General features: G+C 42.0%; 1 protein-coding gene across 1 annotated transcript in view; it reads left to right on the top strand.

The window, feature by feature from the left end:
- Positions 1-20,611, top strand: part of SLC24A4 (solute carrier family 24 member 4) — a 94,736-nt gene extending 74,125 nt beyond the window's left edge. The window contains exons 8-16 of the mRNA XM_056851693.1: positions 773-826; positions 3,950-4,092; positions 10,597-10,766; positions 11,849-11,987; positions 14,860-15,026; positions 17,136-17,250; positions 17,698-17,810; positions 18,637-18,702; positions 20,459-20,611. Coding sequence (XP_056707671.1) covers positions 773-826; positions 3,950-4,092; positions 10,597-10,766; positions 11,849-11,987; positions 14,860-15,026; positions 17,136-17,250; positions 17,698-17,810; positions 18,637-18,702; positions 20,459-20,611 — 1,120 coding nt within the window. The remainder of the gene's footprint in view (positions 1-772; positions 827-3,949; positions 4,093-10,596; positions 10,767-11,848; positions 11,988-14,859; positions 15,027-17,135; positions 17,251-17,697; positions 17,811-18,636; positions 18,703-20,458) is intronic.
- The last annotated feature ends 530 nt before the right edge of the window (positions 20,612-21,141 follow it).

Here is a 21,141-nt window from a genome sequence, read left to right as displayed (position 1 = left end):
ATTTAAATAAAAAAGTTTCCATTTGTACTTCATATATTTTCCTGAACACCTGTACCTACTAACTGATTTATCTACCCCGCTAAAACATGTTAATTTGTAGCTAAATAAATTTAAAATGTGTTTACACTGCATATTTAAAGGAGAACTTTGCTAATTATGGTAGATGAAAATAGGAGCTGGCAATTTTCAAAAGGAGAAAAGGAATATGCTTATTTATTTGTACACAGCAAATGTCTCTAAGTTGAAAACTAAGCCAGATGCAGAACTCAGGTAGTTAAAGGACATAACAATATGGATATACATATTGCCTAATCCATCCACCATCTTCTGGAACCAAGGGATGGACTTCAGTCCCTATGGTGACTTGCAAATGCCTGACCCCCAGGTTCACCCAAAACAACAGTAATATGTATTTATAATGCTTGACTTCCAAAAAGCTATTTTTCTTATTGTGTTTTATTAAAACAGAAAAGCAGCCTCTATTTTTTAAATAGTTATTGGCTAGGTTTTAAGAGATTTAATTTTAACTAGGCTGTTTTTAAAAAGAAACTTATGACATTTAATATATATCAAAACAACAAAATATCAACGTTTTTTTACAAAATAACTATCCATTTTCCTCCTCCCTGTCTTGACTGTAGAAAAGGTAACAAATACTGCTCACAGTAGTGCCAGTGATAATTATCTGCAGAAAATATAGGTTTTGGCTTTGTAAAAGCATCTCTAAATATGCTCAGTACATGACTAATTTCCTTCCTTTTCTTCCTTTGAGGTGGGAAAGCCTCATACTCATCATTATGTACTTTTTCTATATACTTATCATGAAGTAAGTGCTTTTTTCTTATCCTTCTTTTCTTTAATTATGTTTGACTATCATTCCTTTAGTATTGCTCTGGCAGCCTGTAACTCAGAAAATTTTGCTTTCCTGTTTTATCAGTATTGCTCACTCCCCCCTCTGAATAGGTACAATAGCCAGTAGAGAGACATTTGTGCATTTTAATATCTGTGGAATCTGCAGTACTGCTTAGGAAAATTGAGGCTTCAACATTAATTGGTGAATTGGTTGAAAGTGTTTTGATAGACTAGAAATCCTGATTAATTGGGCAGCTTTTTGCTTATTTGTGTTGTTTTAGAAAATTAAAATTTTAAAAATACAATTCCTTATAAAAACAGTGAATGGCAAACAGCTATTGTAGAAGAGGCATTCTCTGCTGTCTGGAAAAAAAACTTTCAACATGTGTATATCATTTAAAAACAAAGAAAATATGCTTTTTTATTTGGAACTATTTTTCATATGTAAACATGTACAGCTTTAATTGATGAATATCCTGGAACTGTTTGGTTAGTTGATAACCTTTACAGAAGTTGGGTTTTCATGAAGTGTCAACAAATATGCATATTTTGCTCTGAGGGACTAGTGGAGGGAATCTTTTCCTCTGAGGAAGACCAGAGAGCTGATATGGATAAAGGATGCTCCATTCTCTTACCTTTCTTTTTCCTAGTGCAATGTTAAAAGTAGCAGGACTTAGAAGAGGCTATGTTTAAAAACCTCCTAAATAAATTAAAAAGTCATAAATTAAAAGGAGTATTCTAGGGACCTGCCTTCCCTATCCTAATAGTGGTATTCTACCTGTAAATGCCCCCATCTTCCATGAATTTAGTCCCTGTTTAAAGTCATCTTAATTAGTGGCCATCACTATATCCTGTGGCAGTGAATTCCACAACTCACTTACCAACCTGTTTTCCCCCTGTATTCAAATACAAATACCTTTATTGGCATAATATGTTTAAAGGAATATACAAAAGCTGAAATTAAAATTTGAATGTTAAAAGCTAGTTTAAATACAGTTTATTCTTTAGTGTTGAGATCCTCTTTCTGACTGAGTTCCCATTGGTTGATTGCTGTCATCAGGAATTTCGCCACGCTTTCTGTAATTTCTGGGTCCCGATCAGCTAATAGTTTCTGAAGTGTTTCCCTGTTTGAGTAGGAATTCGGAATTAAAGGTTTTATTAAGTTGTCTCTTGAAGTGTCGTATAGATGGAATTCCAGGAGTACTCGGAATCCCACCAAACTTTGGTCCAAAATACCTGGAACACCTTGACAATCCTAAGCTCAGGAAAGCCATTATGCAAGCCAGAACCAACACATTGCCCTCGGCGATTCTTCGTGGCAGATTCTTAAAAATACCCTATGCAGATAGGGTCTGTAGATGTGGGGCTGAATGCCCTGATTCCTTGTCCCACATACTCCTGTATTCAGGAAATTAGTGTACATTTGATGGCTTGTCAGTGTAAAATACATAATTTTGTAGGTTCTCTCTCAGGAGATGGGGGTGTGTGTATTGTGATCCCTAGCTCGGCAATCTAGATAAAGGTAGGCAACACATAGGGTTTAAAGCAAAAGAAAATGTGCAAAGGATGAGAATTAAAATGAGGTTGGTGTCTCTGAGAGTTACTAAAACAATGAACTGCTGGAAGAAAATAACGTTATATGTTGCATGCTGTACAGTGGTTTACTATGTGGGGTGGGCAGTTTTTACCAAAGTAGGATAAGATGTTGATTTGAGATGTTTGCACAATAAAACCTGCCCCGTTTGCTAAGCAGCTATATAAAGAAGGGTTGCTGCAGGACTATAGCCACCATGTGGCACAATTTAAAGTGTCAGCCATGATATCAGTCCCTAGTCAGCTCTTACCCACTGCACAGAAGGAGGGGGAACCTTCATATTCTGTCAGTCTTGTTTTTATCTCTTCCAGTTTAAGGACTTTTCACAGTCACTCTAGTGGTATATTGTACCTTTTGTGTTCCCTCTCAACCTCCTCTTCTCCCAACTGAACATTCCCAAGTCCCTCAGCCTTTCCTCGTAGGGCTTGGTCTCCAGGCTCCTGATCACCCTTGTCACTCTCCTCTGCACCCGCTTGATTCTGTCCACATCCTTTTTGAAATGAGGCCTCCAGAACTGCACACCGTACTCCAGGTACAGCCTGACCAATGCAGTGTACAGTGGGATTATGACATCTTGCTTTTTGGATGTTATGCCTCTGTTGATACATCACAAGACCTCATTAGCCTTTTTTGCCACTGCATCCCACTGATTGCTCATATTTAGTTTACAGTCCACCCATACCCCAAAATCTTGTTCAAACACACTGCTACCCAGAACTGAATCCCCCATCCAGTATGTATGTTTCTCATTTTTGTAACCCAGATGTAGAACTCTGCATTTATCCTTGTTGAATTGCATCTTGTTCCCATATGCCCACTTTTCCAGTGTGTTCAGATCTCGTTGATTTCTATCTCTATTTTCCACTGTGTTCACTATTCCTCCCAATGTGGTGTCATCTGCAAATTTAATGAATAGTCCCTCCACACCCTCATCCAGATCATTTATAAAAATATTGAAATGTTCCAGGCCCAGAACTAGGCCCCTTGGCACCCCACTGGGCACCTCCCTCCAATTAGATGAAATGTCATTGACAACTACTCTTTGGGTGCAGTTCTCCAACCAGTTCCCTATCCTCCCAACTGTCCTAGAGTCCAGTCTGCAGTCCTCCAGTTTACCCTTCAGAACATCATGGGAAACCTGATAAAAGCTTTACTGAAATTCAGGTAAACAGCATCGATGATGTTCCCACGGTCCAGTAAGCTCGTCACTTGTATCAAAGAAGGAATGAGGTTGGTCGGGCAGGACCTGCTAGGGGCAAATTTGTGCCCAACAGGTCCTGCCGGACCAACCTCCTTTCCTTATTCGATCAAGTGAGAGCTTATTGGATCGAGGGAATGCCATCCATGTTGTCTCCCAGTCTAGCCAACTTCATTGAGGTATGTTGTGAGGATCAGAGCAATGAGAATTCACACACACACAGAAGAAAGATAACTCAATGTAAATGCCTAACTTCAAGCTTTAAGCAACTCTCATTTTTTTCTCTTTTTACTTTATGCTTCTAGGTTCAATGTGAAGATGCAGAAGTTCTTCACGATCAAAAGCATGAATGTTGGGAATGGCAACACTGTCAATAGTGAACTGAAAGATGGTAATGAATCTTATGACAATAGCTGTGATGACCCATCAGTGCCATTGCTGTGGAAAGGTAAGGCTAAGCAGACAGGAGCTGGACCAAAGATTGAGCTGAAGTACCATTACCCTAATAGTGGCTCAGGCATTGATGACCTACTTGTACAGTCTTAACCAGCATAAGTACATTTTCCCCCAATAGCCCCTATTGTTCAACTACTTCCAGACAAATTCAGTGCAACCGAGCCTTTGGGGCATTATTACACTGTTCTAGCGCATGTGTTAATGTGCTAATAATAATAATGTCTGTGCCTGTAACATGAATTTCTTGCCCATCTGGGGAGGATCACACTTGCAGTGATGTATTTCTGCATTCCCATTTGATCTTCTCAGCTTCTCTTGGAATCTTGGATTTTGTGTGTGTTGGATTGTCACACCCCTGTGACCATTTGGGTCATCCATAGTACCACATGCTCTCAATTGTCATATATTCCTAAAATATTACATTTTAGTATGTAGTGTCATCTTAGGACATATTAAGACATTGATTTCAAAACTGTGTTCCGGAGAGCCCTGAAGTTTCCCCAAAAAGGTCAGGGAAAGAATAGTCTCCTTTTTACTAACTCTGCATGGAAGAATCTGTATGTCTCTCTCTCTCTCTGTCTGATTCTTTAATCCTGCCAGATTTCTTTTAATCTGAAACGGATACATAATCTCCTCACTTTTAAAGCAGGATGGCGAATTTATTCTTTTTATTTTATTCTTGGATTTATTTATTTTTTTCTCAGATGGCCAGATTATGCTCCCTCTTTTGGTTGTCCTGATGGTCTGTTCACAGATTCTTGGAGCAAAATTTCATTTTTCTCAGCTCTGCTTTCTGCCTGACTCTAAGTTGAGGCCAAAGATACCTGGCTCCTCAGTTAACACCTTCCCTGGGTCAGTGGGGCTTAGATCTCACCTTTAATCTTCTCTGGTATATGACTGCTGAGTCTGATTGTTTTCAAAAACAGAACACCTGCGCTCTCCCTACTGCATTCTACAGCGCCACAGCAAAAATGCTATTACCGTGGGTGCAGATAAAAGGGAGGTTCACAGACTGCCAAGTTGCCTTTGAAGCTTGTAACTTTTATTGCTTTCAAGAGCTTCAACTGGCAAAACATAAAAGCTTCTATTACTGGATTCTCTTATATATATATCTACACACACAGCTTTTCACACGGAGGAAAATCCAATTTCAAAAACAAGTCTCACAAGCCAAAGTGAAGATTTGTACTTTTTGCAGCTAATCTTCATGTTTTAACAGTAAAAGTATATCGGTGGGGCACCTCTGTCTTTTATTGTGCTGACCCCACGTGCCTAACGGCTCTGTTGCCTGTGCGGTCATTAGAAGTTCAGTGTATAAAGTGAGCCTAGGCAGAATAGAAGCTGGTAGCTCTAACAGCTTCTCCAGATTCCAGAGCAGTAGTCGTGTTCATCTGTTGCAGCAAAAAAACACAATGGAAAACCCAAAGTCCTCATACGTTTATTGTGGCATAAGATTTAAAGTACTGGAGCCTGGATCATCAGATATAACAGATCCCAAGGAAGCCAGGGTGACCAGAACAAAAAAAGAATGGGGGTTCCTGTATCTTTAACTGCTATGCAAATTAAGGAATTTTAGCTTCTGCTCAATGGGGACTCAGAGTGACTTACAACATTAGCCTCTCCTCTGTATTATTCTCACAGCAATCCTGTGAAGCAAAGTTAGGCTAAAAGTGTGTTGGCCCAAGGTCACCCAGCAAGCCTCCATAGCAGAGTGTAGATTTAAACCTGGGTCTACCAGATGCTAGTCTCACACTCCCAACAACTACATCATGCTGGCTGATGTGCAATGAGAAAAAAATGTTCATCTTCTGAAATTCCTTCCTCTACGCAAATATGCAAGTTATAGGAGCTCCAAATCTCAACTGAAATCTAGCAGACATTTTCATCATTGGTTTTGGGTTCTGAATTTTTTGCATACTTTTGCAGGACAGCCCTCTTTGCACTACACCCCTAACTTGTTCTAACTCTTAAAATTGATTAGATTTAGCCAAATTTCTAGCCTACTTTTTATCAAAGGATTTCAAAGCAACACAATCCAGGGTATCAGAGTACCAGACACCTGCCTATAATGCTTGTATTCCAAGTGTATTCCTGTAGCACTTGTATAGAGGCAGTTCTTGTATTGCCTCCTCCCCGCCCTCTTTGAATTAGCAGCGTGTTGAACACATGAAGCTGTCTAATACTGAATCAGGTTTATCAAGGTCAGTATTGTCTAGTCCAGGGGTCCCCCCCACCTGCCCCCCCCACTTTCTAAAAACACTTGGCAGGTGCCATGGCACCATTGGGTACCACGTTGAGGAGTGTTGGTCTACTTGACTGGCAGTGGCCCTCCATGGTCACTCACATCACCTGCTACCTGAGTCTTTTAACTGGAGATGCCAGAGATTATAATTGGGGCCTTCTGTATGCAAAGCAGGTGCTCTACCACTGAGCCACAGCCCCACCCCTATGGGGTTCATGTTAGATTCCTGCATCTTCCTTGGTAAATAATCTCCCAAGTAAAGACAAACTCACTTTTGTGGGGCACTCAGTACATGCACTGATATGTGTCGTTTGGTTAAGTCAGGGTACATATGCACAAATGTCATTGGTGCACTGGAGCTTACTCGTTTGTGTTTTTAATGCCTGGATAAAACCTTTGAATCGGAGGCGGACAGAAGAAGTGGCTCATTTTTTTTCTTTCTCAAACTCCTTCAGGCAGTTTGTAAAACTGGACCTGGGGCAATAGTGTCAGAAAGGACTGGGCTATCTTCTGGGGGCCTCCTGATCTGTGTTACACTGTTTTGGGGCAAACTACTTGAGGCTGGAGAGAGAAGCCTGAAACAGTTTGTGTTGTCCTTCCAGGTTCCACCATAGCTTGAATTACCCAGGCAAGACATTGGTTCCTCTGACCTGGATTGGCTGAAAATGATTCTCCAGTCACCCCAGCCCTGGATTTTATGTCGTGGGTACCAGACAATTTCTGGCACTGTTTGTAAAGCTCCCCAGATGCTTTCCAAGTCATTGCACTTCCCAGCTTGACTGTGTGTTCACCACATGAAGCTGTTTTTTTTTTTAATTTATCCTTTAACTGGAGATGGAGGGGGTTGAATTTAAGACCTTCTGCATGCGAAGCAGATGCTCTACCACTGCGCCATATTCCCTCCCCAAGCTCTCTGTCTACCTGCCTTCCCAGCCTGTTGCCAGCCCTGCCCACTTTCTCCCATTTAATTCTGATCCTATTTACTTGTACCTTCAGTATCCTCTGTTCCAGGTTATCCGCTCCGCAGATGATAACCCTCAAGGTGCAGAGAAACCGATTGAAGCAGCGCAATGAAAGAAGGCAACTTGCTAAAACAGAGTGGTAATGAGCTGTACTTTGCAGCAAACCTGCAGTTAGATTTTATTGCCTCTAACCCAAGACCTTTTATGCAGTTAAGATGCTGTTTCCACCCTCATACATCCTCCCAAGCTCTTCTGTTCCCCCTCCCCACTCTCATTAGGACTCCAGGAATAAGTTCCATAGCAACTGCCTTGATGCTTCTGTGTTGCTTTCACTGACATGCTGCACTTTAGAGATTTGGCAGAAGTAATTCACTGGAGAGAAGTTTATCTCCCTTCTGCTCCTGCTGAAGCCCCATGTTAAGGTCCTGTTAATCATCATCATCATATTTAATGACATTTAGTATTTTCAGTCAAGCTTTCACTGAAGTGATTCCACACAGATCGTTTCAGCAGTGCCCTCAACAGTCTTATAAGACCAGTGACTATTATTATTGAGTAGTGAGTTGCTGTACTGCAGTCAAAAGCTCTTCTCACGACCTGAGTTCGATCCTGACAAAGTCGATTTCAGGTAGCCGGCTCAAGGTTGACTCAGCCTTCCATTTGTTTATTTTATTTATTTTATTGCATTTTTACCTTGCACTCCCCAGCCTGAAGCTTGCTGGAGGTAAAGTGTAGACGACTGGGGAAGGCGATGGCAAACCACCCTGTAAACATAGTCTGCCTAGTAAGTGTCAGGATGTGACATCACCCCATGGGTGAGTGATAACCCAGTGATTGCACAGGGAACTACCTTTACCTTTACTGGTGGCTGAGAGAGTGTGGCACACCTAAGGCCATTCAAGTGAGTTTGTGACTGAGCTGATACTTGAACTGGTGACATCCACATAGTCTGGAGGGTCACCAGTGTTGTACATAATAGGTATTGCCAAGTTGAGAATAGGTGTTGCCTGGTTCAGTCTTTGTCCTCTGAAGATGGGAAGGGGAAAACCTAGCTAGTAACTCTTGCACTTTCTTTTATCCCTTCAAGAAGAGGGAAGTACTCAAAATACCTTTTGGCCTTTTAGGGATTGGAGGACCGTCAGAGTTCAGTTGCAGCCTGAGATCTGTTGAAATTGGTTCTCAAACATATATTAGGCTGCTTGTAAAAGAATATTTTTTTAGGACAGCAGAAATAAATAATTGAATGTAGCAATCCAAACTGATAACACTAATTATCCTGGAACACATGGTGTACAGTGAGTGTGGGGATCAATACAATTCAGACTAGGGATTGGCCAAGGATGGCCATGTGTCTAAATGCATCAGAATGAGTTAACAGAATCTTGGCATCATAGAGTAGACTGTGAGGGCGAAAGTGGAGGCGTCACTTTTGAGTGCTCTCTATGTTAAAAACAACAACTCCTTGCAAGTAGAAGGTGAGTACACTAGGAAGGAAGATTCCAGCCTAGCCTTCTCCCAATTAGGCTAATTTTCTATTAGCAGGGAGTTTTTAAATAAGAACACTGAAAAACCTACCTACAGTCTGAGGTGGCGGGGGGGCTGCCATCACATTCTTCATAAGAATATAAGAAAGGCCATGCTGGATCAGACCAAGGTCCATCAAGTCCAGCAATCTGTTCCACATGTGTAGACCAGGCAGATGATTGTCCCAGCACAACAGAACTTTGCATTTCCTTTTTTTTCTGGTATTGCTTCCTGTATGCCCAGTTTAGCACTGATTTGCACAACTAGTGGAGACAGAAACCTGCCATCTGGACTCTGCCTTGGAAGATGTTGTCCATGACAAAGCTGCCGTCCATGATCCAGTCTGAAACAACATATTGTTTTCAACCTCTTCCAGTTCTATTTCTTCTATCTGTTTAAATAACAGGCATGTTGTCATCATGTGTCACAGGGGATCGCCTCTGATTCTTTTTGCTTAAGCTAAACATTTCCCCAGATTTCAGACTATTTCAGGCTGAAATGATGCATTAATTATTTTTTCTTCTTCCACCCCACTAAACATTTCTGTTCCTCTTAATGTATGTAATCTGCTGTAGATATATACGTGTATATCCTATCTAATAACCGAGGCAATAAAGAATGATATTGCCCCTCATTCCCCCATCTGTCCCCTGCCACCAACCCCTCTTTTTCTCTGGAGTTAATATTTACTTCGTTGCAGTGTGTATTCTAACAACAAACGTCTCCTGTCTGCTAAGCCTTACTACGTGCTACATAAATGGTAGCATTTGTTAAAAGAAAATACTTGCATGCATTTATTGTGTTTTCTTTTTATTAATTATCAGGACTGCATGTTTTGTCTCTCTTGGTTTAGTAACAGAACGTTAGAACAGCAAGACTCCCAATTTATACAAGTTGTCAGAAAACTTGTTTTTATTAAGCTGTGCAGTAGCCTGGAATTGAATAATAAATACTGTGATAGCATTCTTCTAAAATTGGTGCTTTTGTCAAATAGCACTAATTGTTAAGAAGCTTTCTTGGGATCAGTTTTTGGCTCATTATTAGTATTTATAAGCATAGGCATCTCCTCCCCCCAATAAATTCCTCTCTGACTTCCAAAAAGCTAATATTGACGTTCAAAGGAGCCTCAAGGACAAAAAGTCATGCAGCGCAGTGGGCTGCAGTGAAGAGGGGGAATTGGCAGAAATTGTCCTCTCTCTTTTGTGCTGTATGCTAGCGCAAAGGAGGAAGGATGATTGCACCCACTTCCTCTTCTCATGGGTGCCAAGTGGTTTTTTTAACATGAGAGTCTTATGACCCTCAGCAACCGAGTGTGTGTGGGGGTACAGAAGGATCTTGAGAGAAGACAGGAAAGATCTGCCTCAGCAAATTCCTTGTGATAGTGATTCATAGGATTCAACTCCATGATTAAGTATTATTGATTTGCCTAAAATATACTAGAGGTGTACAATAATAAAATGATAATGCTAACCTCAATATGATGCAAACAAGGAGAATGATTGACTAGAGTGAAGAATTAGTAGGAAACTGTTTCGACACAACCGCAACTTGATGCAATTGTCCAATCTAAAATGTAATCAGAAGTCATAACAATCTAAAAGCAATAGATTTCCATCGATATCCAGTTTAGTTTGCATGCAGATAGAAATCCAGTAAAGTTGTTTAATTTAAGCAAATGGGAGGAGCCATTCCAAGGTAAATATGGGCAAAGAGGGTCATAAAGAAAGAAGCACACTTTATAGCTAACCATTGGCATTGTGGTCAATAGTAAAGGGAACGCAACAATATGGCCGAAACTCCGTGGTGATGGTCGACGAGATAATTTGTTCCAGTCCTCCGAAATTCCGTTTTCCTGAAGCTGGCTTACGAATAATGATAACGAATAAATTTGGACCAAGGACCAGGCTACGGATGGCTAGCCGGCTGATTATTAATGAGGTGAGCCTGCAAGTGAGAGAGCTGAACAACTAATTCAGGTTGTTTTTTTAATTTTTGCAGTGTTTCAATTATTGTTATGTACTGTTTACACTGTGCCACAAATGTATCCAGTGCTTGCAGCACCATCAAGGGGGAAAAAATCAAACCAAACAGGCTGTTGCCTGAAGGAACTTTCAGTCTGATGTTTAACAGAGAGAAAAGGTGAAGGGTGGGAGAGATAAGGACAAAAGGAAAAGTTGCTCAGCCTTTTGGAGGGAGGGGTGATACTTAAGTAAGCAATCGGGGTCTCTTCATGTGTTATCATAAGCATATTAGTAGATCAGATTTGTTATGTTTATCAGCCCAACAAATGTCCCAGCTACCTTTTTCAGGGGCATGCTTTGGAAGGGATGCACTAATCTTGCATGGCTAAAGGAGAGCCCCTAGCACGGGGGTCCCTGACGTAGTGCCCCACCGACACTGTTCCTGGTGCCCTTCAAGTGTTTTTAGAAAGTGGGTGGGGCCAGATGAGGCTTTTGCTCAGAAAGGATTCTGATTGGCTATTGGAGATTTGATTGGCTGTGTAGATTTTTTTAAAAAGGTTACTTTGGCAACAGCTGCCAGCACAGCACAAGGGTCTTCACAGTACGACTGAAGGCAAGCCGCAGTGGCTGTATTGTGGCTGGCTTCGCCTCCTGCAGCAGTTGTTTTGTGGCAGCCATTTCGTGGATGCGCCCACCACACTCTGTCAGAATCCCAAAGGTGCCCCCAAGCTAAAAAAGGTTGGGGACCTCTAGCAGGAAAGGCTTGCAAACAGAACTGGAGTAATGTCAGAAGAGGGTGACGGGGTGATCAGGTGTTAAAATCACCTTTTTTTAAGCATAGGCAATTAGTGCCCTGTTTCCCATAGAGAATGTGTGTGTGTGTGGGGGGGGAGTTGCTTTGTTTCAGGCTTTTCTTTCAGCAGTAGGGTTGCCAACATGCCTGGAGAAAAATGTCTTGTTGCTTTAACGGAGGGGTGTCATTTACCAGGTGATGTTTTGCCTGGAGACTTTCCCAAAAGACTGGAAAACTTTCCTAAAATGATGGTTTACATCTTCTAGCGCCAGCGACTGATCCACTCTGCCAACGGCAAAGTGCTCCAGAATGGGAAGCATGAGAATATCGAAAATGGGGCCATCCATGTTGATAACGAAGAAGAGGGACATGAACATAACAACCTGTCTCCATTTTCACCACCAGGTAAACATAGAACGTTGTTTTAGAGTATGAATGAGAGAGCAAGGTTAGTTTGCCAAAGTCCTAAGGGTACCACCAAGTCTTTAGACTGCCTCTAATTCTGCCGTTATTGTATCACTTCCTTTTCTTTTGCTCTAGCCTGTCTTGTCTGCTTGGTCCAGGAGGTGAGGGAATAAGCACATTGCCAGTTAGTGAAGGCTCCCGACAGCAGTATTCAGAGTTATGCCTCCACTCAGGGCAGGTATCCAAGGCAAATTATCAGTTTCCCGTGTAAAAGGAACTTGCGTACAAATGTGGTTTTGGCAGACTATCACTGATATGGTGTATGCATAACAAGTATATGAGGGGGGAAGTGTTGTGAGGCGGTTCTGATATATAGAAATACTCTTTTGCAGCAAAACTAAATTAGAACCATAGAGGCTGCTTGCTCCACTGCTGAAAATTAGTTGTTTCTACTTTAGAATAGATAAGCAACATCCCTTTTTTGAGGGGAGAAGAATGGTAGCTTCAAGCTGATGACAGAACAAGGAATGAAAGGGAGCAGTCCTGAATGCAACCCTCTCCCTCCTTCTTCTCCTTAATATGAAACAGAACCGACAAGGGCCTGCAAAGACCTCACTGAAAGAAATTCCAGATGCATGAGAATATTGTTATGCTTGAGCAACTCCTGTTGATTTCAGGAAGGTTCACTTAAGAACTTCCTAATGGCACGTCTGTATCCTACTCTGCCATCTAAAGTAGAACCCAAAATCTGCCCACCTGTGAAGGGTACTTATCTTTGCTTCATGATGGGGCCAACTATCACTAACCTGTGTTTAGGGCTGCCAACTTATAGGTGGGCTCTGGAGATCTCCTGGAATTACCACTGATATCCAGACTACAGAGAGGTTGCTTTGGAGGGCAGAATCTATGGCATTATACCCCACATACGTCCCACCCCTACCCCCTCCCTCCTCAGGCATCACCCTGAAATCTCCAGGATTTTCCCAACATAATGCTGGGTTGCCAGCTGCAAGTATAAAAACTGCCGTGTCGGGAAAAAAGACATAAGGTGTTTTAGGTGCTTTGAGGCTGAAAGAAATTCCTTACAAAAGCTTAAAGTCAAACTGTTTTGGCTGCTGATTCATCTGAGCTCCAAATGCCAGCCCTACTTACTGAGTTACTTGGCGAAACGTCCAGCCTTTAGATATATGCGACAATATGAAATAAGTACCTCCAGTGAATTACATTGGTGGAGTCTGCTTCCCGCTCTCCCGCAGCCCCCCAGTTATGGGTTTCCTTGAGAAGTTTTGATTTAGAAATACAAACTGAAAGAGAGAGAAATTAAATAGAACTGTTCGTACCCACTGCTTTGTACAGGAGGCCCAATAGTTTGAACTAAGAAGATGGGGCGTTGGTTATACTGCTAGCATAATTTTGATTTGTTTATGCAGGATTTTTGGAAGAATATCCCTTAGGATATTTGACGCTCAGGTGAAAAGGATAGCAATTGTCATGCTTCATACTGCAATAGGCCAGTGGCTCAGATAAGACTTCAGGAGTTTAAAATCCCCAGCCACATTTAACATCTATTCCTCCTCTGTTGTCTGATGCTAATATTGTATAATTCAGGTCTACATTCATTACTTAGCTGACATATTTTTCTTTTGTTTTTCTTCTTGTAATATCTCAGTAAAGGAAAGGCACCGTTTTTCATAGTGCCATGAACCTGCTCACCTGAGAAAGTGTGGCAGTCCTTTTTATTACCTTATTACCAAGTGTGTAGTGCTGTATCACTTTACAACATTTAAATCTAAACACTGATAAAATTATTAAGGTGCAAATTGAAGAAAGAAGCCAAAAGGAAACCTCTCCGCTGTGTTTCTGCACCCATTTAAGTTTCCTAAGCCAAATATAAGGCTGTGTTCAGATGTTACAAACAAACCTTCAACTCAATTGAATTCCAGTTTAGAATCCCATTTTGTAAGCTAGAAAGAAATGATGTAATTGGTGAAAGCATCCAACTGGAATGTCATACCAAACTGTAGTTTATGAAAGACTCCGTAGTTTACAATTCTGATTCTGCAAGGAAGGAGATGAGGAAGAGAGATTGCTAGCCTAAAGACTGTGGCTTGTTCTCATCCCAAACAAACTGAGGCTTGCATTGCTTTATTGCTGACTGTTGCTTTATTGCTAAGCCAAAAGTCAACATCCGGTTACTTACATCTGAGTCAAAATTATGACAAAGCGGTCATTTGAGTTACCCCAGATGGGCAATCTCTGGCATATGTGAATAAATCCTTGTAGGAAAAGCCCCTCTTTTTCAAAAGGATACTTTTGAAAACGGAATTTTGCCTTGGGAGTCTTGGCCAGCTATTTCCCGGTGTGTCGCATCACTGGAAAATTTGGCACTAAGAAATAAGGACCTTAACTTAGAATCTGGTCTTTAACACCAGAAAAAAATCCAGCTTCAAGCTAATTTTTCTGTTGGCTGGATGTGTTAATTACTAAAAACAAATGGGTAGGGGAAGGAATATCTGTCTGTCAGGAAAGGGATGTTCTGTAACAGTCACCAAATGGGAGGCAATCAATTTCATGTTAGTACTTCTTGCTGAAGCTTCTAGTGGCTTTGCTATTCTGAGAAACAGAGCCATGCCAACTTAGCATAAATCAGCGTCATCAAAAGACAAAACATAACCTGGAAAGGTGCTGGTTGAATAACATTACTTTGAGCCTTGGGTATGAACCCCACCCCCCTCCGATCCCTCTCCTTTAAAATGTACAACCATAACCAACCTCGACATTCCTTCTAAGTTTTACCGGATTGTGTCTCAGTATAAATATGATTTTGCACAGTAAACCTCAAAAGCAAAATCACTCCTTTCTCTTTATCCAGATGGAAAAATGAACAAAGCCAGATGGATTGTGACTTGGCCGTTGATAGTCCTCCTTTTTTTCACCGTCCCCAACTGCAGCAAACCACGGTGGGAGAAATTTTTCATGCTGACCTTCCTTTTATCTACTCTGTGGATTGCTTTGTTTTCTTACTTCATGGTGTGGTTGGTGAGTGAATTCATGTATTTATTGGTTTAAAATGTTTATATGCCACCTCCCCAAAATTGTTCAAGGCAGTTTCCAGTAAAAGCAGATTAAATTACAATGCACAACAAAGCAACACAGACAGACAATATAAATTGAGCAGCACAATCAGCTTTAAAAGAGTATAAAACATCATCGTCATCAAACTGGCAGCATTAATCTGTATTAAAATGCAAGGATATTTGTCTTACGAAATGAAAAGTTCATTGTGTACTTTAGTTGCTGGGGGAGGCAACAGTGAGGACAGTGTTTTTTTTATATCCTGCTTCTGGTCTTCTGGTTGGCCGAGTGGGAAATATGATGGTGTACCAGTCCTTGAGAACCCATTGAGCAAGAAATATATGAGATACATACACTTCTGGTTTACATTTAAACACTGCTAAAAGACTATGAAAGGACTCCCACATAGGGCCACGTTCAGGTGGGCATTAAAAGTGTGCTCTGTCTGTCTGTCTGTCTATGATTTAATTCCACGAGAGAAAGTGACTGGCCCAAAATCACCCCGTGAATTTCAGAAGAGTGTGAGAGCTTGAACCTGGGTTTCCCAGATCCTAGACAGACACACTCCAAACATGACTCCAGCTGTACCGAATCTTTCATCTCTTGACTGAGCCAATATTCGATTTCTGGCAGAAGCCAGGATGAAGCTAGGCTCATGAGTAAGTGAATGAATGAAAAAAGGAGATGAACTTCCTGCAACTTCCTTTTTAAAATGTTATATCTGCCTTAATGCTCAGGAGATAATATTATCTCTAGGGTCCACTGTCAGAGAATGGCAGCAAGTGTTCCACACCTGTTCTGAGGCACAACTTTTAATGACCTAATTTTTTTTCTAAACTAGCTTCTGCTAAAACACAGTCTTGTTAACATTTCCTTTGATGCTCCCTGCCTTGCCTTCTGCTTAAATTGATTGAGGAAAAGCAGCCCCACCTGTTCTGTGGGCAGTTTCCAGAACTCCCCTGGTGAGGTCTCAAGTAGGCCAGAATCCTGCAGAGAACTAGGTCTAGTCTGATTCCACAGACGGGACACGGGCTGCTAAGCAGGCACTGCGCCTCCTCTCAGCTATCTCAGCAGGAGCCCACAGCCTCTGATGCTCTTAGTGGATGGAGCTGGTGGGCTGGGTCCTGGGCTGGTGCTTAGTTTCCCCAGGATGTGAGGGGACAGAGGGAAGTTTTGGTGGAAGAGCCTCAACTGCAGGCTCCTCAGGGACTCTAGAACAGATGGGGTACCGGGCGAGGATCTCCCCAAGTTTCCTGCTCTCCCCCAGGCTCCTCATCTGAGGCTTCTGAATCAGAGTCCAGATGCAGCTCAATGGGGGCCATGACAGGTATACTGGAAGACGCCTAGGCCTGCATGCGGCAAAGGAATCTCTCTCCTGGGCAGGACACAAGTGAGTGTTCTCTCAGAGTGTTGAAGGTGCCGTAGTGCACACTTGCTCTGTTATTTTTCTTTTTCACACAAACAAAACTTGCTTGACCCAAGGCAACAGTGTAGACGACACACAGGAGGTCAATGATTATGATAGTGCTATGATAGCCCAGTAACCAGTAATGTTAGCATCCGGCCCTTTTCTTTGTTCCTGCTTTGTACTCTCCATTTTCTCTGGTCGGCAGAAGGGAAGTGTGCAAGTTGAAGGAGAAGTGTTTATGTGCTTAGGAAAGGAATAGTGCCGTGAAAGTGAGCCAAACATAACCTTAGTACCACCTGTTGCCTCGTACATTGTTTGGCAGCTCTCACAGGAACAGTCCAGTGGGAAATTCCTATGCAATTACTCTTAAATGAACAGAAAATATGCCAGAAGTTTGTACCAGACCACTCTCCTCTCTGCGATTACCACTGCTATCTGCAAGTGCTTTTTTTGTTTTTCCCTTTTTTTAGGTGGTTAGTCAGATTGTCACTGCAATTTAGTTTCGTTACTGAAATGCTCATGTTTATGCTGTTGATTCATGTTACCACCCACATGTTCAAGAAGCTACAAGTAAATCAAGAATCACGATGCTAAGCAGGAATACAGTAGCGAGAAGAGGCCCCTTTATTGTTTTCAACCTACTTTGTTTTCCGCTTGTTGCATAGGTTACGATAATTGGATACACTCTGGGGATCCCAGATGTTATCATGGGCATTACCTTCCTAGCGGCAGGAACCAGCGTACCAGACTGCATGGCCAGTTTAATCGTAGCAAAACAAGGTATCATCTGCATTGCATTCAGAAAGACGGTGGGGTGGCCTTTACATTAATATTTATTATGGGAGTGGAACTAGTTAAGAAACAAATACTTCTTTGCTAATGATGATGTGTCTTTTTACATTCCTGACATTCCAGACATTGTTGACACAGCAGTTCAGCACTATAGAATATATTCTAGTTTTTAAACTAATTCAGATCGTTTGGATCTCCTCTCTTCCTCCAGAAACCTTGAGGATTTTAGTTTTGTGAGGGTGTGGAGATTTCTCACTAGGCATCTCTACCCAGTTCACAAGCCTACGATGCCCGAGATCACAACAGCTAAGCCTGTGTAGGACGGTTGTCCAGACATTCCTCCTCTTTATGCTTCATATTCCTTGTTTGTTATGAAGACAATCATTATATTAGTGGCAAATGCTGGCTTTTAATTGTTCAATGTTTGTGTTTCAGGACTTGGTGATATGGCTGTGTCCAATACCATCGGCAGCAATGTGTTTGACATTCTGGTGGGCCTCGGAATACCATGGGGCATGCAGACTATGGTGGTCAATTACGGCACAGCTGTATGTATATATACACTTAGAAATTTCTTTGTAGACCTCTTTATTACAGGGGAGAGGCTGAATTTCCTGGGTGTTCAAATTCCTTGTGTGCACAATCCTCAGAAAACTAAATTCATGTGAATCTTCTCAAAATCAACTTGGGGGCTGGATCTTCTTTGACCAAGCTGTCTGGGGGCCATCAGCAATACCCTAGTCTCTGTTACTGGGAGGATCCCCTGTAGGATGAGTTTATTTATTCATTTTTAAATCATTTCCCCCCAAACAAGTAAATAAATACCTAAGTAGTATTATCTGGGAACTAGAACAGAGAGGAATATGGAAACATGTGTATGGCAGGATAAGAAACAAAGAAAGACAGGCTTGGATAAAGATTGCTGCTTCTGCTGTTGTGTTAGTCCCTCTGTCTAGCAGCCAGAAGCCTCCCATCGGGTTCTCAATGATTCTTTGGTTCCCTAATCAAATCTTTTGCTACTGGAAGTACATAGCAAAGGAGGGGAAATCCCATTGGCTATAAATAACCTGTGCGTTTCCCACGCAATATGTTTAGTCAGTGTAGAACTTTGTTGTTAATTATTTGCAAGTGTAGAAATATTACATGGCAAACAGCAATGTGCTAGTTAATGCTTCCTTGATTAGGTTAGATTAAAATTACACTCTTCACTTCCCTCCCCAAGGCTTCTTTTGATGAAATGTTAACATTATTTCCCGCCAACTTTGTGGCCAGCCACTCTCTCACAGTCTAACCCGCCTCACAGAGTAGGGGACACAGATGTGCAGACAAGCATTAGGTTAGATTAAAATTATATTCCATTTTGATTTTTCACAGGTTCAGATCAACAGCAAAGGCCTAGTCTACTCTGTTGTGCTCCTCCTAGGATCAGTCGCTCTCACTGTAAGTGCACTTTTTGTTATGTTAGCAAGTATCTGCATCCAGTCAGGTTAATAGGATGATATTTCAAGGTGTGCTCTCTAGAGATGTTACCGATTCAGGTATTTTTAGGTGCCAGAGCTTCATTGAAATATGTGAAGCCTCCCAAGAGATGTATTTCCTTGACATTTTAAGCAGCTCTAAAACCAACAGTCAAACTTTCCATTATTAGAACATAAAGGACAGTTAATTTTAGCTGAAAGCTTATGGGAGTGAGCGCTTCCGTTCGCTCAGGTCTTTGTGTGCTTTACTATCACTGAAGGGTCGTCTTCACTTCCCTCCCCAAGGCTTCCTTTGATGAACTATTAATGTTATTTCCCGCCAACTTTGTGGCCAGCCACTCTCTCACAGTCTAACCCGCCTCACAGAGTAGGGGACACAGATGGGCAGACAATCATCAAGATGCTTCTCGAAGTTCTTTGAAAGAAAAACACAATTAAAAAAAATGATATAATTTTTTAAAAACTGGCTTCCTTTTATTTATTTGCCAGTTTGTTTAGAATATTTAAGTACACTGCCTTTCTCCTGATACCGTCAGGACCTCAGGCAGGTGACAACCACCAATGCATTGCCCTCTATTAAAAAGAACCATCTATTAATATAATTAAAACACAGAATGCATAATTTAGAAGAGATCATTAAATCAGGTAAGCCAGAGTCCATTCCAGCTGCCCCGCAAGCTCTTCTGAATATTTCTGTCTCACAGCCACACCAGAAAGTCTTGAGGGTAGGTGCCTGCCTTACCCCTTCTGGGAGGCTGTTCCATAGCAGCCAGGAAGCAACAGAAAAGACCTGGGCATAATCCTATCCTCTAGAGCAGGGGTGTCAAACGTAAGGCCCATGGGCCGGATCTGGCTCCTTGAGAGCTCTTATGCGGCCTGCGAGACAGCCAAGGCACACACCCCACTCTTGATCTGGGCTGGCGAGGCATTGCCCGGCCTGACCAAGTGACACTTATGTCATTATCTGGTCCTCGTAACAGTTGATTTTGACATGTTGTGAAGAAACAGAATTAGAAGACCATGTTGTGAGAAACAGAATTGCCACAAATCTTCGTGTCGGGAGAGGCTTCCTTTTAAGTATGTGGGCTCCAGAGTACGAAGGGCTTTAGATGTGAGCACCAGCGCCTTAAATTGGACCAGTGGATGTAGGCAGCTAGTGGCTTCAGGACCAGTGTAATGTAGTTGCAATGGACAGAGCCCTATAACAAACAGCCTGTTGCATTTTGCACCAACTGAAGGTTCCCAGTCCTGTTCAAGGACAGCCTTGAAGCTAGGGATGCCATCTTTTAGAGAGGCACTGTAGCTCAGTAGCGGAGCACTTGCTTTGCATGCCAAAGTTCTCAGGCTCAAACCCTGACGTGTCTGCTAAAAGAACTCGGGTAGAAGGTGTTGGGAAACACAGCATAATTAGTATTGAGCTGGCTGGGCCAAGTGTCTGATCCAGTCTAAGGCAACTTCAGGTGTGTCTTGTCAAGCCTCAGTGGAGCTTACTTGATGCTTCACGTCACATTCTCACAAGCTTGTCAGTCCTAAGCCATCAAATCACATTTCCCCCCCATCTTCCAAAGACCCTTATTATATAGGGAATGGTGAGAGTTGTCCACACAGCAGAAGAACTGCACCACAGAAGCCTATTTCCTGGAGCAGTTATTGCAATTGGAATCGGAAGCTTTCTTTTAGCTTGTATGTTAATTGACTCATATTTTCTGTTCTTACAGGTGGGTGGGATCCACTTAAATAAATGGAAACTTGACAAGAAACTGGGCTTCTGTGTCCTCTTTCTTTACGTCATCTTCCTGTGCTTCTCGATAATGATTGAATTTAACATCTTCACTTTTGTGAACATTCCAATGTGCCGAGAAGATGACTGAAACAAAACAAGGGGCGGATGTCACCTGGGCCTACGTGTGCTACAAACGACAGGAGCCATTTGCATCTCTGCCTGCTTCTTATCCAAAATCTGAGTGTCTTTCCTGCTTCGTCACCTTGCGAGCACATTTCCTCCGCCGGCAAGGAAAACAGACATTTCAACATACAAGCTCAAGGCAACCAAAGCATTTTCTTCATCTTCTCTCTTTTGGGATATTACTGCTGCATCGTGGAGCTCTTTGGATCTCATGCAGAACTTGCAAAAGTGCAGTTTCAGCACTATCTCCTGTGGTGGTTTTCAAGTATCTCTCTCTTTTTTTAGGCAGACAATCATTCATCAGCACCAGGTTTAATATGAAGACTAGAGGGGGGGAAATCCTCTTTTTTTTGACATTTAGCTTTCCAAATACTAGGAAAAGCAAGTGGATGCAGATTTTTGTCTTGTCTCATTTAAAGCATCTTAGCAATGAGCTACAGTGAGCTTTGGCGTGCACTGCTAAGGACTCTCCTTCCCCTTTCAAGTGCTCTGTTT

The sequence above is a fragment of the Euleptes europaea genome, chromosome 6 (assembly GCF_029931775.1).
Source record: "Euleptes europaea isolate rEulEur1 chromosome 6, rEulEur1.hap1, whole genome shotgun sequence".
NCBI lineage: Eukaryota > Metazoa > Chordata > Lepidosauria > Squamata > Sphaerodactylidae > Euleptes > Euleptes europaea.
Note: the sequence above shows the minus strand (reverse complement) of the source record. Positions and strands in the feature narration are given on the sequence as shown.